Source organism: Ictalurus punctatus, chromosome 17, assembly GCF_001660625.3.
Source record: "Ictalurus punctatus breed USDA103 chromosome 17, Coco_2.0, whole genome shotgun sequence".
NCBI lineage: Eukaryota > Metazoa > Chordata > Actinopteri > Siluriformes > Ictaluridae > Ictalurus > Ictalurus punctatus.
The window spans coordinates 23,241,425-23,255,023 of record NC_030432.2 but is presented as its reverse complement, the minus strand read 5'-3'; the positions used below and the strand labels follow the sequence as shown (position 1 = coordinate 23,255,023).

General features: G+C 40.3%; 1 protein-coding gene across 1 annotated transcript in view; it reads right to left on the bottom strand.

Annotated features, from left to right (window-relative positions):
- Positions 1 to 13,599, bottom strand: part of nbeab (neurobeachin b) — a 378,177-nt gene that overhangs the window by 247,141 nt on the left and 117,437 nt on the right. The window contains exons 13-17 of the mRNA XM_053687300.1: positions 11,648 to 11,816; positions 4,376 to 4,455; positions 3,710 to 3,772; positions 1,642 to 1,739; positions 1,115 to 1,207 (exon numbers count right to left, since the gene is read on the bottom strand). Coding sequence (XP_053543275.1) covers positions 1,115 to 1,207; positions 1,642 to 1,739; positions 3,710 to 3,772; positions 4,376 to 4,455; positions 11,648 to 11,816 — 503 coding nt within the window. The remainder of the gene's footprint in view (positions 1 to 1,114; positions 1,208 to 1,641; positions 1,740 to 3,709; positions 3,773 to 4,375; positions 4,456 to 11,647; positions 11,817 to 13,599) is intronic.

Sequence of the window (13,599 nt, the reverse complement as noted above, 5' to 3'; positions counted from 1 at the left end):
CAGCTGAGATTAAACATTAACGAATGCTAATGAGCTTACGGTAAGTTATAAGTCTCTCCCAAACCACGGAATAAACACCGCACGCTTGTGGCCGTAAGACGCTGGATACCTTTACAAGCATTTTAATCATCTGAGAAGAGCCGGGATGTAGTGGGTGTCTTGTGGGTAATTTGCCAAGAATAACTGTGTGAATTATATCAAAAGTAGAAGAAGGGTGGTAATATGTAAATGAGGGATTATCGTGTTTTATTATTTTCCATTAAAATGTACACAGCACATTGGATTCTTCAAAAGAGAAAAATAAAGTCCACTCGTTTACGTATTGATTTAGTTCTATTTGTTCGTTTGTTTCTTTGATTGATTGTTTCGTTGCTTGTGTGTTTGGGGATTTTTCAAAAAACCACATCGTTTATTCGTTCGTTCATTCATTTATCTCCAGTAAGCGCTTTATCCTGGTCAGGTGTCTGGATCCAGAGTCCATCCCAGGAACCCTGGGCGCAAAATAGGAATGCACGATAAGCTTTTTTGTTTATTTATCTGTTTATTTGTTGGCTTGGTCGTTTGATTAATTAATTAGTTTATTTATATGAGAATGATTCAAAAAGAAGGTTAAGCCATACTACTTATTTATTTATTTATTTATTTATTTATTCGGCTTGTTTGGTTGGTTGGATAGTTGTCTTTTTTTTTATTTGCTTGCTGTTTTGCCATTCGTTCATTCATTCACCTCCGATAAGCTCTTTGTTTTGTTTGCTTGTTGTTTTCATTTATTCATTCATTCATCTCTAACGAGCCATTTATCCTTGTCAGGGTCCAAGTGGATCCGGAGCCTACCCCGGGAACACTGGGCGTGAAGAGGGAATACACCATGGATGGGACACCAGTCCATTACAGTACCCTATGTTATAAACTAGCTTTCAATTTGGAAATTTAAAAAAATAAAAAAAATCCAGGTTGGTATTTATGAGAATCAAAACGTGAACGTACTGTATCTTAAGGAGGCGTTGCGATTTCCACAATTCTAATCTGAATAATTTGCTGAACTATTACTTCCTATCTTTGCCGTGACATGAATAACATGAATATCTCATCCCTATAACTGAGGTTTACTCACTTGTGACCGAGGTGCTTGAGGAAGTAGCCCAACACCTTCAGCGCCTGCACGCGAATGCTCTCACTCTTAGATGCCAGGAGCTTGTAGACCACTCTGAACAGAAAGCGTTAGCATGAAGACAACCTAAAGAAAACTCATGTGGTTAAGCAGTGCTGCCAGTTGGTGATAAAGTGTCTCTGTGATTCCGCGCAAAACACAAGCGGAGAGTCCACCTTCGTTCGAAGCCGTCAGACGAGATGAAAGAAATGCCATAAAACACAAAAAGTGCGTAATGACACGAAATTGTTTCCTAACAGCAGTATCAAGCAATATGTGTGAAAGCCAACACCTCCCCAGGGGAATAACTTCATCAAATCCATTCACATTTCATTTCCTACACACATAGGCGAGAAGCGCGATGCTGCTTGTCAGGGACAGAATAAATATGGAAATATGTGAACATTCTTATGGAGATGAAGGTGAATAATTCATGCTTCATGTAGGAAGCCTCAATGGTGCGAGAAAGGATTAAAGGCAGTTTAACTCACCGAATGCCGTTCCTCTGGTCGAAGGCTGGGATCATAGACGCGGGATGTTCTGACATCAGAGCCACAAGCAGCTGCAGCACGTCATGGAGGTTCTCGTCCTACACGTGGGAAGAGTGCAGCATTAGTAGTAATAGTAGAAGTAGTAGTAGTAGTAGTAGTAGTAGAAGAACTAGTAGTAGTAGTAGGTTATTGTTATAGTAGTAGTAGGTTATTGTTTTCCTTTTTCTCCCCCAAAAGCATTTCTGGATGTTTTTCTGACATGATTTAACGTAGTTATAATTTTTTCACAAAAACATGAATGTGCCATTTTAACAGGGATGTGTAAACTTTTTATATCCACTGTAGTTGTAGTAGTAGTAGTAGTAGTAGTAGTAGTAGTAATAGTAGTAGTAGTAGAAGTACTAGTAATGGTAGTAGTAGTACTAGTAATAGTAGTAGTAGTAGAAGTACTAGTAACAGTAGTAGTAGTAGTAGTAATAATAGTAGTACTAGTAATAGTAGTAGTAGTAGTAGTAACAGTAGTAGTAGTACTAGTAATAGTAGTAGTAGTAATAATGGTAGTAGTAGTACTAGTAGTAGTAGTAGTAGTAATAGTAGTAGTAGTAGTAGTAGTAGTAATAGTAGTAGTAGTAGTAGTAGTAATAGAAGTACTAGTAATAGTAGTACTAGTAGTAGTAGTAGTAATAGTAGTAGTAGTAGTAGTAGTAGTAATAGAAGTACTAGTAATAGTAGTAGTAGTAGTAGTAATAGTAATAGTAGGAGTAGTAGTAGTAGTAGTAATAGTAGTAGTAGTACTAGTAATAGTAGTAGTAGTAATAATGGTAGTAGTAGTAGTAGTAGTAGTAGTAGTAATAGTATTAGTAGTAGTAGTAGTAGTATTAGTAGTAGTAGTAGTAGTAGTAATAGAAGTACTAGTAATAGTAGTACTAGTAGTAGTAGTAGTAATAGTAGTAGTAGTAGTAGTAGTAATAGAAGTACTAGTAATAGTAGTAGTAGTAGTAGTAATAGTAATAGTAGTAGTAGTAGTAGTAGTAGTAATAGTAGTAGTAGTACTAGTAATAGTAGTAGTAGTAATAATGGTAGTAGTAGTAGTAGTAGTAGTAGTAGTAGTAGTAGTAGTAGTAGCAGCAGCAATACAGCATAGTACTCCTAGATTAGCACTTTTCTATTTTTCATTTACATATTGATTTAGCGATTGCAGAATTAATACAGAATAAAAGTTTACTTTAGTTACTGAATTCATTAACATTAATAAATGAAAAACCTCAGCATTAATACACCGTCATTCTATAATGAACACTTTCTTTACTATGGTAATATATTCCAGAATGCTAATTCACATCATTTATAATGTGTCTGAATGGTGGGTTTAAAAATTTAAACAGCATTTACATTAACGTCAACATTTATCACCACATACCACAATGTAGCTGAATAAATGATAATCTATCTGGACTTTATCACAGATGGAGGAGTAAAAATGTTAGAAAGAGAACATGAATTCCTTTAATTAACCACCAAGATCATTTAAGTTAATCATTAACTTAAAACATAAATTAACATAAACATTAGGTCACAGTTTTAATAATAATCATCATTTTGAGTTCACGCCATATGCTTTTGTTTGGGTTTTGTCCTGTCTCCGCCCATGTCCTGTGATTGGTCTGTTAGCTGTCCGTGTCCATGTGTTCTGTGTGGAGCCTTTCATTTGTTTGTCGAATTATTTCCGCTTGTTTCTACCCCTCGCTCTTATCAAGTATTGCTGTATCATTCAATTACGAGCATTGGGGTGTGTCTCAGTCAGTTCAATAGTTCAGTAGTCAGGGCACTGATCATGGAGTCGGACATTTTAAGGGCTGTCTCAACCTCAAAATCTTTGGGTCCGCTCCGGTGCCCCGTCTCGTGTACACCATATACTGATTCTCGACCGAGGGAGCTGATCGAGACACACCGTTGCCCCGTGTTCCTTGTTCGGTTTTCTGGGTCGCGCTTCCTGGTCTTGACCCTCTACAATTTATTTATTTATTTATTTATTTATTTTTAAGTTAACTTGTCTGAGCAGACTCACCTCATTCATAGTCAGCAAATAGTTCTGTATGCTCTGTAGTTCATCTTCCTTCACTCCACGATCCTGTTAAGAAATAATTTCATGCATGAGGAAGCCATCGTCTTCTGGGTGACACCGGATAGTGGGATTATAAATCACTACAATATACAGATGGAGACACGTAAAGACAAACAGTACTATGTGTGTTGAAACGTTCAGTATGAGCAGACTGTGAGTCATGCTGCAATCCATTGTACTCAAAACTCTGAAAAACCCGGCCTCCGACATGGGAATGTGCGATGGAACTCGGAATTCCCAGTCGAGAACTCGGGCAACACCCATCTAGTCCGAGTTCTCTGATTTAACATTGTGGGCTGAAATATAGATATATTAGTATATATAGGTGCCAATATAGAGCAAAAACGTATTATTGTTATTAGTAGAAGCAGTAGTATTTTACCGATACAATAATATTACCAAGAGGCCTTGGTCAGCTTAAATGATTGCCTGCAATAAAATATATTCAGGGCTTGAATATTGAATCTCACTGAAATGTAAAGTTTCCTGTCTGGAAACTGACTTGTGTATTCACAAGTTCTGAGAATGAGCGGAGTAGGGGGTGAAACAAAGGGATGTCCTAATTGAAGAAATGACGTTCACCTAAAGAAAAGTGAGCCATGAACCAACCTTGAGGATGAGCTGCTTGAGAAAGAGCAGCATGAAGGCCCTCAGTGAAATGATCTCCTTTTGGGAAGGACGTGGACCATCTGTAAATGCAGAACGCACCAGAACCAGTCAGCTCAAATGTAGCAGGGAACAGGCTTATGTTTCATTCATATTCCATCTGGGACGGTGTTCACAACGGTGTCTGGCAGTAAGTACCCAGTGTACCCACATTCCTGACAGTTATACAGGCTCCAACTGACAGCAACAGTCATCAGATTTACTTTATTTAACTAAAAAGTTTCTATGTCTGAGAAATTGGGGCTAGTTTGAAGTTTTTATGTAGTTGGGATGGGAATTTTTCTGAAACCTGTATTCATATCTGGTTACACCTATAGAACCATGAACCAATCGGACTGCCACATTCAAGATCCTGACGCTTGTGGACAGAAAAGTATACAAAAGATACCAGGTGGTCTGTATCACAGGGGCAGAACATCTGAAGCTCAGACTAGGGTAGAGATCCTGAATGGCACTTTCCCACGTTGCCAGAGTGGTACCTTTTAAGGATACAACTATTGCATCTTTTACTTGGAAGGGTGCATGTATTGGTATAAGAGTGGTCCCTTAGGCCCGGTTAATGCATTCATTCATCTTCAGTAAGTGCTTTATCTTACATAACACAGAGTGTAAGGTGGGAATACACCCTGGATGGTATGCCAGTCCCTTTCAGGTCACATGTTCACACACTCATTCACAGTAAGGCAGCCAGTTCACCTACTGGCATGTTTTTGAGAAGAACCTTGCGGAGCTCCACATGGACACAGGGAGAACATGCAAAAACCCCCACAGTGCAGTACAGTAACCCGCGCCTAGGATGGAACCGGTGACCCCGGAGCTGTGACGTGTTAATGTTACACCACTATATGAGATCAGAATATCTCAATTAAGAGACACACCACTGTGTGATACGATGGCAAAAATATCGATGAACCGTCATATGAATCTGAGACTGAGACATAAGGGCTCATTCGTTTGAATACTGTCTTCAATCGTCTAGCTCTATTTTTCGTTCTAATTATGTTTCGGTGTGTGTCCGTGTGAGAGAGAGAGAGAGAGAGAGAGAGAGAGAGAAGATGAGAGTGTAGGCTGCCAAATCTAATAACTGATGTCAAACGAGCGATCAATACAAACTTCGGGCTATTCATTATACGGAGCGAGAGGGCGAGAGTCGGGCATCAAAATCAAACAAAAAAACTGAAACCTTCTTGTAAGGCACATACATAAAACTTATCAGGGGGTCTTAAATTATGCACAAAGGCCTGATGGGATCATTTTGGGTTTCAGGAAGAGTGCTGAACATGGTTTGTACATATAAAGATCTCTCTATTTATTAAATTGCAATGTTCTATACTGTAGATGTTAAAACACGGAAGTAAGACGTACCCAACAATGGTCAGTGTTAGTATAATCAACAATGGGGTGGTGTGATACAGCCTTACGCGCTGTAAGCAGAGTGACTGTTGTCACCCGAAGTCGATTATTTTCCAAAAACAGCATGTCCTAAACGTGTTTTATTCCACTTTTACCACAGCAGTTTGACAACGCTGACAACTTTTCACTTCCAGCTAGTCAGGTAGGTGGCAGAGATGGACGCAGTTAGCGATGCGAGCTAGCTAGGAACTAGCTGATGGACTATAAAGATAGTGTGGCTTGTTTGGGATCGACAGCAATGTGGAAAAAATAAAACACACCCCATGGAAATGGTTGGCTTATTTATTTATTTATTTATTTATTTACTTACTTACTTACTTATTTGGACAAGCGAACATTTGATCCTCTTTGAAACAGTGTCTATTAATAAAGCGGATATACTCGAACAAAACCACAGGGAATCACATCCATCGATGGGATATTCTTCTGTGGAAAAAAAGTAAGTACACCCTTGGCCTCAGAAGCTCGCACCGCCCCCCTTTAGCGCATTCTAAACCTATTTCGCTTCAGGACAGTCTGTAGTTTAGTGGGAAAATGTCAGTTCAACAATTCAACGTCAAGGGTTTTCCCAGCCCACCACACATATAATGCGGTGATCTTATGCCTTTAGGCAATCTGAGTTATGGAACCAGAGCTTAAAATGGCTTCCGTGTTACAGTGATGCATGTGTTTAATTTGAAGATAGTGCTGAATACCAGGGTCCTCTGAAAGCGAGACGGAGAAAGAGAGACTCCATTTCCAGACAGAATTGTTCCTCTCTTAAGCACCTGTCTTTGTTGCACTAATTGAACACTTTATTATGGTCCAGCGCTGCCTGTTCCCTTCACCATCCCTCAGAGGAGAAGACAAAGGGGACCAACAAGTGGGAGATAAATCAATGGAAGGCAGCCTGATTGGACGAACACCTACTTAGCAGGCAAGGGATAAATTCTTCTACAAATTCTTCTATACTTCATCAAGACTCCGCTTAGTGTCTTTCCGGCCTGTGAGTTATCGCCTGCTGCTGACACGATGTGTTTGTGTGTGTGTGTGTGTGTGTGTGTGTGTATTCACTGGCAAATGCCATAATGTAGGCTGCTATTATGCATATATTTTTAATAACCCGTAAGAAGACGACAAGGCAATTTAAAGGTATTTTCTCACTCAGTCTTGGGTTTCATTACTTGCCATACCCTCTGAGACATTACCCTTCCCACTTACCAATTAGTGAATTAGACGCACTGATTACGCAACACAGAGAGTACTTTATCTATTTAACATCCATATTAAATATGCAACCAATGAGCTGTTTAGTTTAGTTTATTTATTCATGAGAAGTTGAGTGTATTTATTTTATTTTACTCCTTTTTATATCTGTTCAAATTCCAGGCTTATTATTTAAATGCCTATAATAACAACTGGGGCTTTTTATTCCCAGTCAAATCAATGAATGATTATAATAAGTCCGTGATAAGTACTATACGTTTGCTAATGTTGCACGCTAGTCCTCACACACTCCGGACAACTATATGTCGACGTTTAGTATGCAGGGAACGTTACCCTTATGTCGAGTCGGGTTATGTACTCGCTTAAGGTGATTTCCAGTAGTGTGCCTCAATCAGATCTCTAGTTCAGTGGTCAGGGCGCCGATCAGGGAGTCGGCCATTTTAAGGGCTGTCTCAATGGCAAAATCCTTCCAGTGCACTGGAACGTTCGCGCCCTAAAAAAATCCCACAGTGCACCACAAAAACCAGCGAGCATCGGTATGTTCCCTTACTGGAAATGACATCATGTTTTCTGAAGTCTCTCAGCTCTAAAACAAACAAAAATAATAATAATAATAAATGGCGGATCAACTCTCAAGCGACTTCCGTCTACAAATGTGTACGTTAGCGATTCTTAAGATTATCTGACGTTCTAGATACCTATATCTAAGTTTGAGTCTAATGACTTTGTGTTCAATTATTATTATTTTTTACATCCACTCGCTAGTCTACAATCCTGCTTGATATCAGTGTTCCAATGTGTAGTGAGCCTGGGTCCTTGCCATTGCCCGAACTCGTGTACACGATATACTGATCCAACACCTAGGGAGCTGACCGAGACACACCTCTGGTCGGTCCAATCTAAGATATTTCTTGAGAAGAATAGGTTTTTTTAGTAATGTCTAGACCACCATCGTTAATCAAAAACACTCCAGGGGGGGGGGGGGGGGGGGGGGGGACCTGCAGGCATTTTGTTCCTTTGCTGTTCACTGCAGTATGAACCTAAAAATATGTGGTGATAAAACTATAAATGACATAAAATACAAAAATACTGACTATACAGACAATACAGATCATAGCTAAGTGAGAAGATGGCAAGCATTGAAATAAACATCTAATAGCAGTCTACTATATCGCCAATATATTGCTACATAAATAGTCCTAGTTGTAATTATCACATTACTCACTGCAAACATGATTAAATCGAACAATATGGCTTCCATCTTCATTATTTAAAGGCTTATATAAATAGTATTTTATATCCAAACCAAAAGAACAGCAATAGAAAGAAGCAGGGATGAAAAATCTGTATCTACTGCTGAGAGCTGTAGCAAGAGGCTGGAATATACACCCATCAGCCATAACATTAAAACCACCTGCAAGATATCGTGTAGGTCCCGTTTGTGCCACTAAAACAGCTCTGACTCGTCGAGGCATGGACTCCACGAGACCTGACGTCAGCAGCAGATCCTCCAAGTCCTGTAAGTTGCGAGGTCGGGCTTCCATGGATCGGATTTGTTTGTCCAGAACATCCCGCAGACGCTCGGTCGGATTGAGATCTGGGGAATTTCGGAGGCCGAGCCATTTGACATGTTCGTCAAACCGTTCCTCGGCAAATTTTTTCAGTGTAGCAGGGCGCATAATACTGCTGAAAGAGACCACTACTGTTAGGGAATACCGATGACATGAAGGTGTGTACTTGGTCTACAGCGATGTTTAGGTTGGTTGTACGTGTCAAAGTAACATCCACATGACTGCCAGGACCCAAGGTTTCCCAGAGGAACATTGCCCAGAGCATCACACTGTATCTGCCAGCTTGACTTTTTCTCATAGTGCATCTTGGTGCCGTCTCTTCCCCAGGTAAGTGACGCACATGGGCCTCCATGACCCTGTCACTGGTTCACCAGTTGTCCTTCTTTGGAAAACCTTTGGTAGGTACTAACCACTGCATACCGGGAATACCCCACAAGACCTGCAATTTCGGAGATGCTCTGACCTAGTCGTCTAGCCATTACAATACTGCCCTTATCAAAGTCGTTCAGATCCTTCAGTCGTTCACTCTTCTGGAGGACGAGCGGAGAGGAACAGAATCCAAGCTGCTTGAAGTCCAGTGTGAAGTTTCCACAGTCGGTGATGATTTGGGTTGCCATGTCATCTGCTGTGTTTTCTCAAGTCGAGAGTGGATGCAGCGTCTACCAGGAGATTTTAGAGCACGTCATGCTTCCGTCTGCTGACCAGCTTTACGGAGATGCTGATTTCCTGTTCCAGCAGGACTCTGCACCTGCCCACAGTGCCAAAACTTCTAGTAACTGGTTTGTGATCGTGGTATTACTGTGCTCGATCGTCCAGCCGACTCGCCTGACCCGAACCCCATAGAGAATCTACGAGAGACACCAGACCCGACGATACAGACGAGCTGAAGACCGCCATCAAAGCGACCCGGGCTTCCGGAACACCTCAGCAGTGCCACAGGCCGATCGCGTCCACGCCACGCCACGCCGCGCCGACGCAGTCATTCCCGCGGAAGGTTCCGCGCCCGAGTATCGAGTGTATAAACGCATCCATAAAAATTCAGTCCTCGAGATAAGCAGTGTTTCCGATTCACACGCTGTTAAAGCAAAGAAAGATGTGATTGATTAAGCGGACACGTTTAACCCTTTTTCTGTGAATAAGACTAATCTGGTAATAAAAGAATAAATCTCTTTGAGACAAATCATAAAAAAAAAAAAACGCAAGATGGAAAACCCCAAGTCTCACCATGGAGAGGGAAAATAAAGGCGAACGAAGAAAAAAGTACACAGACAGAGGCAAGAAGCAAGACTGGGGATCAGGAGAATTAAACATGAGGCCGAGCAGAAAAAGACAGCCAATGGTCCGGTCTGAAAAGAGAGACGGACAATAAGATTTCCAGGGAGAAAACGCAGAATAACAGAGAAACGATAGATGTTCTGTGGACAGCGGAAGAGCCCCTCAGACGGTATATTTTCCAGCATGACTTTGTACTGAAATCCTCACTGGTTATACAGTCAGAAATGTTCTTCCTCCAAGCAGAGCCCTGGGATGAGTGCGCCACATAAGGAGGGATTGATAAGGATATAGCGGAGTATCGAAAAATCCCACTCGTGTGTATGCCAGTTTAAGTCAGACCCCTCACAGCCCTGCGGCCGAGCTTTTGAACGGCACTCTGACAAAACACGAGGGTTATAAAGATTGTAAGCAGGGGGTTATTTGCTCAAGGAGGCAGCAAGAGTCTACAAACAAATTGTCTGCCATGTTTTTAAACTACTCCGTATCCATAATCTGATGCTGAAGCATCTTATTTGAGGTTCAATTACCCCGAGCAGATGTTTCTAGAAGCTTTCCGAGTGAATGGATTTGCAGTGTTAAATCGGGAAGGGCAGCTCAGGTCATGCCACCAGGCGGTGCGTGTTTCTGAATAATGATCTCTCTCATCAGAAGGTGAGAATGAGGACTCTGAAATAACCCTGTCTCTTACCAGAACAACTACAGTTCACTATCTGAGACACACACCCACACACACACACATATATATATATAATATTATATATATATACACACACACACACATATATATATATAATATATATAATATTATATATATATACACACACACACACATAGCCGAAGGTAAAGCAGTGACTACGAGGCTCTGATGCATTTGGACCAAAGCAGAACAGAGGCAATAAAGCAGTCATGGGTGATGGATGTCAACACTGTAGCCTACAGGAGGAAGGACAAAAGTAGCCTCTAGTGTTAGAGAGCAATCTTTCACAGTAATAATCAAGACGTAGTAAAGGGACGGACAACAGTCGTGAGGGGTTTCTAATAAACCTTTTACCATGACGCTGCCGAATTCTCAATTCTCATTGGTCAGAAGGCGTTGATTGGTTTACTAGGCGTGTTTCAAATCACGGTGTGCTATGAATTTAATATGTTATTGTTTCTATAGTGACAGCTTGTTCACACGGACACTCCATATAAACAGATTATTATTATTATTATTATTATTATTTTTTACTTAACTGTTGCTCAGGTGAAGTCTCCAGTGTCAGTGCACTGTACCATTGTACCAATCAGAGGTAAAGCTGTAAATGAGTTTTGCACCATGAGAAAGGATTTGTAGACATGTTTCTTGGTCACATGGCAGGATGTAATGTTTTTTTTTTTTTTTTTTTTTTTTTTTTGTCTTATGGAATTCAAGGAAAATAATAAATAAATAAATAAATAAATAAATAAATAAACAAACAACGCCTGGTGCGGAAACGACGGTTTATGGATTCTATCATGTAAATGATAACTTCTCGTTATAATGTAGCTATAAATGGCCAAAAATGAATCAGGAAAAGTGTGATCATGGGCACATTTTTGTGGTTTAAGAGGAATACAACGCTTCAGGACATTTCCATGCTAATATATGAAAATGATCGACAGCACCTTGTTAAAGTATGCCGCGTAGTGTTTTATTCCTTAATAATTCGTCAACATAGTTATGTGTGTGTGTGTGTGTGTGTGTGTGTGTGTGTTTCAGGAGCCTCACCCAGGCCTCTGGGAGTGATGGAGCTGCAGGGTGCAGGGTTAACAGCCCAGTAGTAGTACTTCAGAGTGTGCATGAGCTGCAGAACGGTTCCCACACGCCTGATGGTGTTGTAGATCGTCGCGGTGCCGATGAATTCGGCCGACAGGTACGTGTACAGCGACAGCTGCACCTGAAGAACAAACACAAATAGACTTCTTTCTTTCGTTCATTCGTTCTCGCATTTCTCTTTTTTTTCCTCAACACGACTGGAAACACCGAATTTCATATTCGCTTGCTCTTTAATGAAACTCTTCGGCCAGACCAACTGATTCAAAACAAATGAATCCATACGAATAGGGATCCTCGCCTTAGAGGGCGATTTACGCTCATCTGACTCATTAAGAACGAAACGGACACAGTTCTATTTTTAACGAATGTGGATATAGAGGAGTGTGTCAAAGAAGGTCACGATTAAAAAACCGAGAGACATTAATCGTATAATATCAGTTCAGCCATTTTATACAACGTTCCCTATCTATCTATCTATCTATCTATCTATCTATCTATCCGTCTATACCCTTTCTTACTTAAAACTCCACATTATTTTCAGATTTCAACCTGATAACTATTTCTAACTTTCAGACCGGCTTCGTCAAGCCGACATCAAAGCTCGTCCTCGATCTAGTCAGACATTGTGCTGTATTTTAAACAGAGGTTTAAAATAAATAATAAAAACTAGAGGGTTTTTTTTTTTTAAGGATCCAGCTGTGTGTCTATTGAGGTCTATACGGGAATTCAAATGTTCAAGAATCCTAAAAGCTCCACTTTTCCCCACCGTATTTATTTATTTATTTATTTATTTATTTATACATACTAAACAAATGGTACTTTGACGACTCGTGTCTTGCGATTGGATCGTAGGAATTGTACAGAGAATATCAACTTGCAGTAACATCACAGGAACCCAAACGGATCCCATGAAAAAGTCCTGTAGATGTGGTCCGACAGGATATTTATGTCTTGTCCCTATAGGAATCTTATGGGAACTGTCCCTAAATATTACGGAAATTCTTTTACGGAAGTTTCTTATTGGAATCCTTTATGATTTTTTTTTCTGACAAGCGACATCCGGTATCGAAGTTTAATTCTTTAGTGTCGCACTACGGCGACAAGGCGAGTGACGACATCACAAGTACGAGACGTTTAAAGCTACAAATTATACACATCCCAAAGTATATTGTTTCTCTTACACCACAGCAATTTGCCAATGTTTAACAAATTTTTTTTTATTCATTAAAGAATAACACATCATACTTTTATATCCATTTATTATCGCATTTAACGCTGTGGCTCGTCCGTGAAGCGTATCGTTTCCTGTTATCATGCACGTTGTAGCAGCTAAGTTGTTCCTTAAGCAGTCTTAGGTTTTTTTTTTCTTCTCTCTCTCTTGAAGTTAATAAGACAGAAACAAACATCTGGTCGTGTTTACTGAGAAAAAAACCCCTCCTCTGTCATATAATTAGAAAACTTGAGAGTCACTGGAGAGTCTTTACACAATACAACACATCTAAGCCTGCTCAATAACAACACGTTTTTTAATCCGTCCGTGTATATAATATAAACCTGTGGTCTGAATTACTGTCAGAGCTTCTGCTATCAGAATCTGACCAATCAGAATCAAGAATTCAACAGTGCTATGGAACAAAATGCATTAGCGTACGTTAAATAACAACACGGCATCTGCACCCCGACTCACGTCAACACGTCAATCAGACCGACATTTTTTTTTTTTCCTGTGGTTGTGGTTCATCCACAAAGTATCAAACATGACATGGGAAAGCCAGAAGTCTGGAGGTTAACACACCATTGATGGACTGATCTCAGAGGAAGAAGGACCTGCTTATGAGGATAGACAGCTCATCAATTTTAAAAGTTTAACACTCCCAGAAGAGCTCACCCGGAGTGGTCAATAA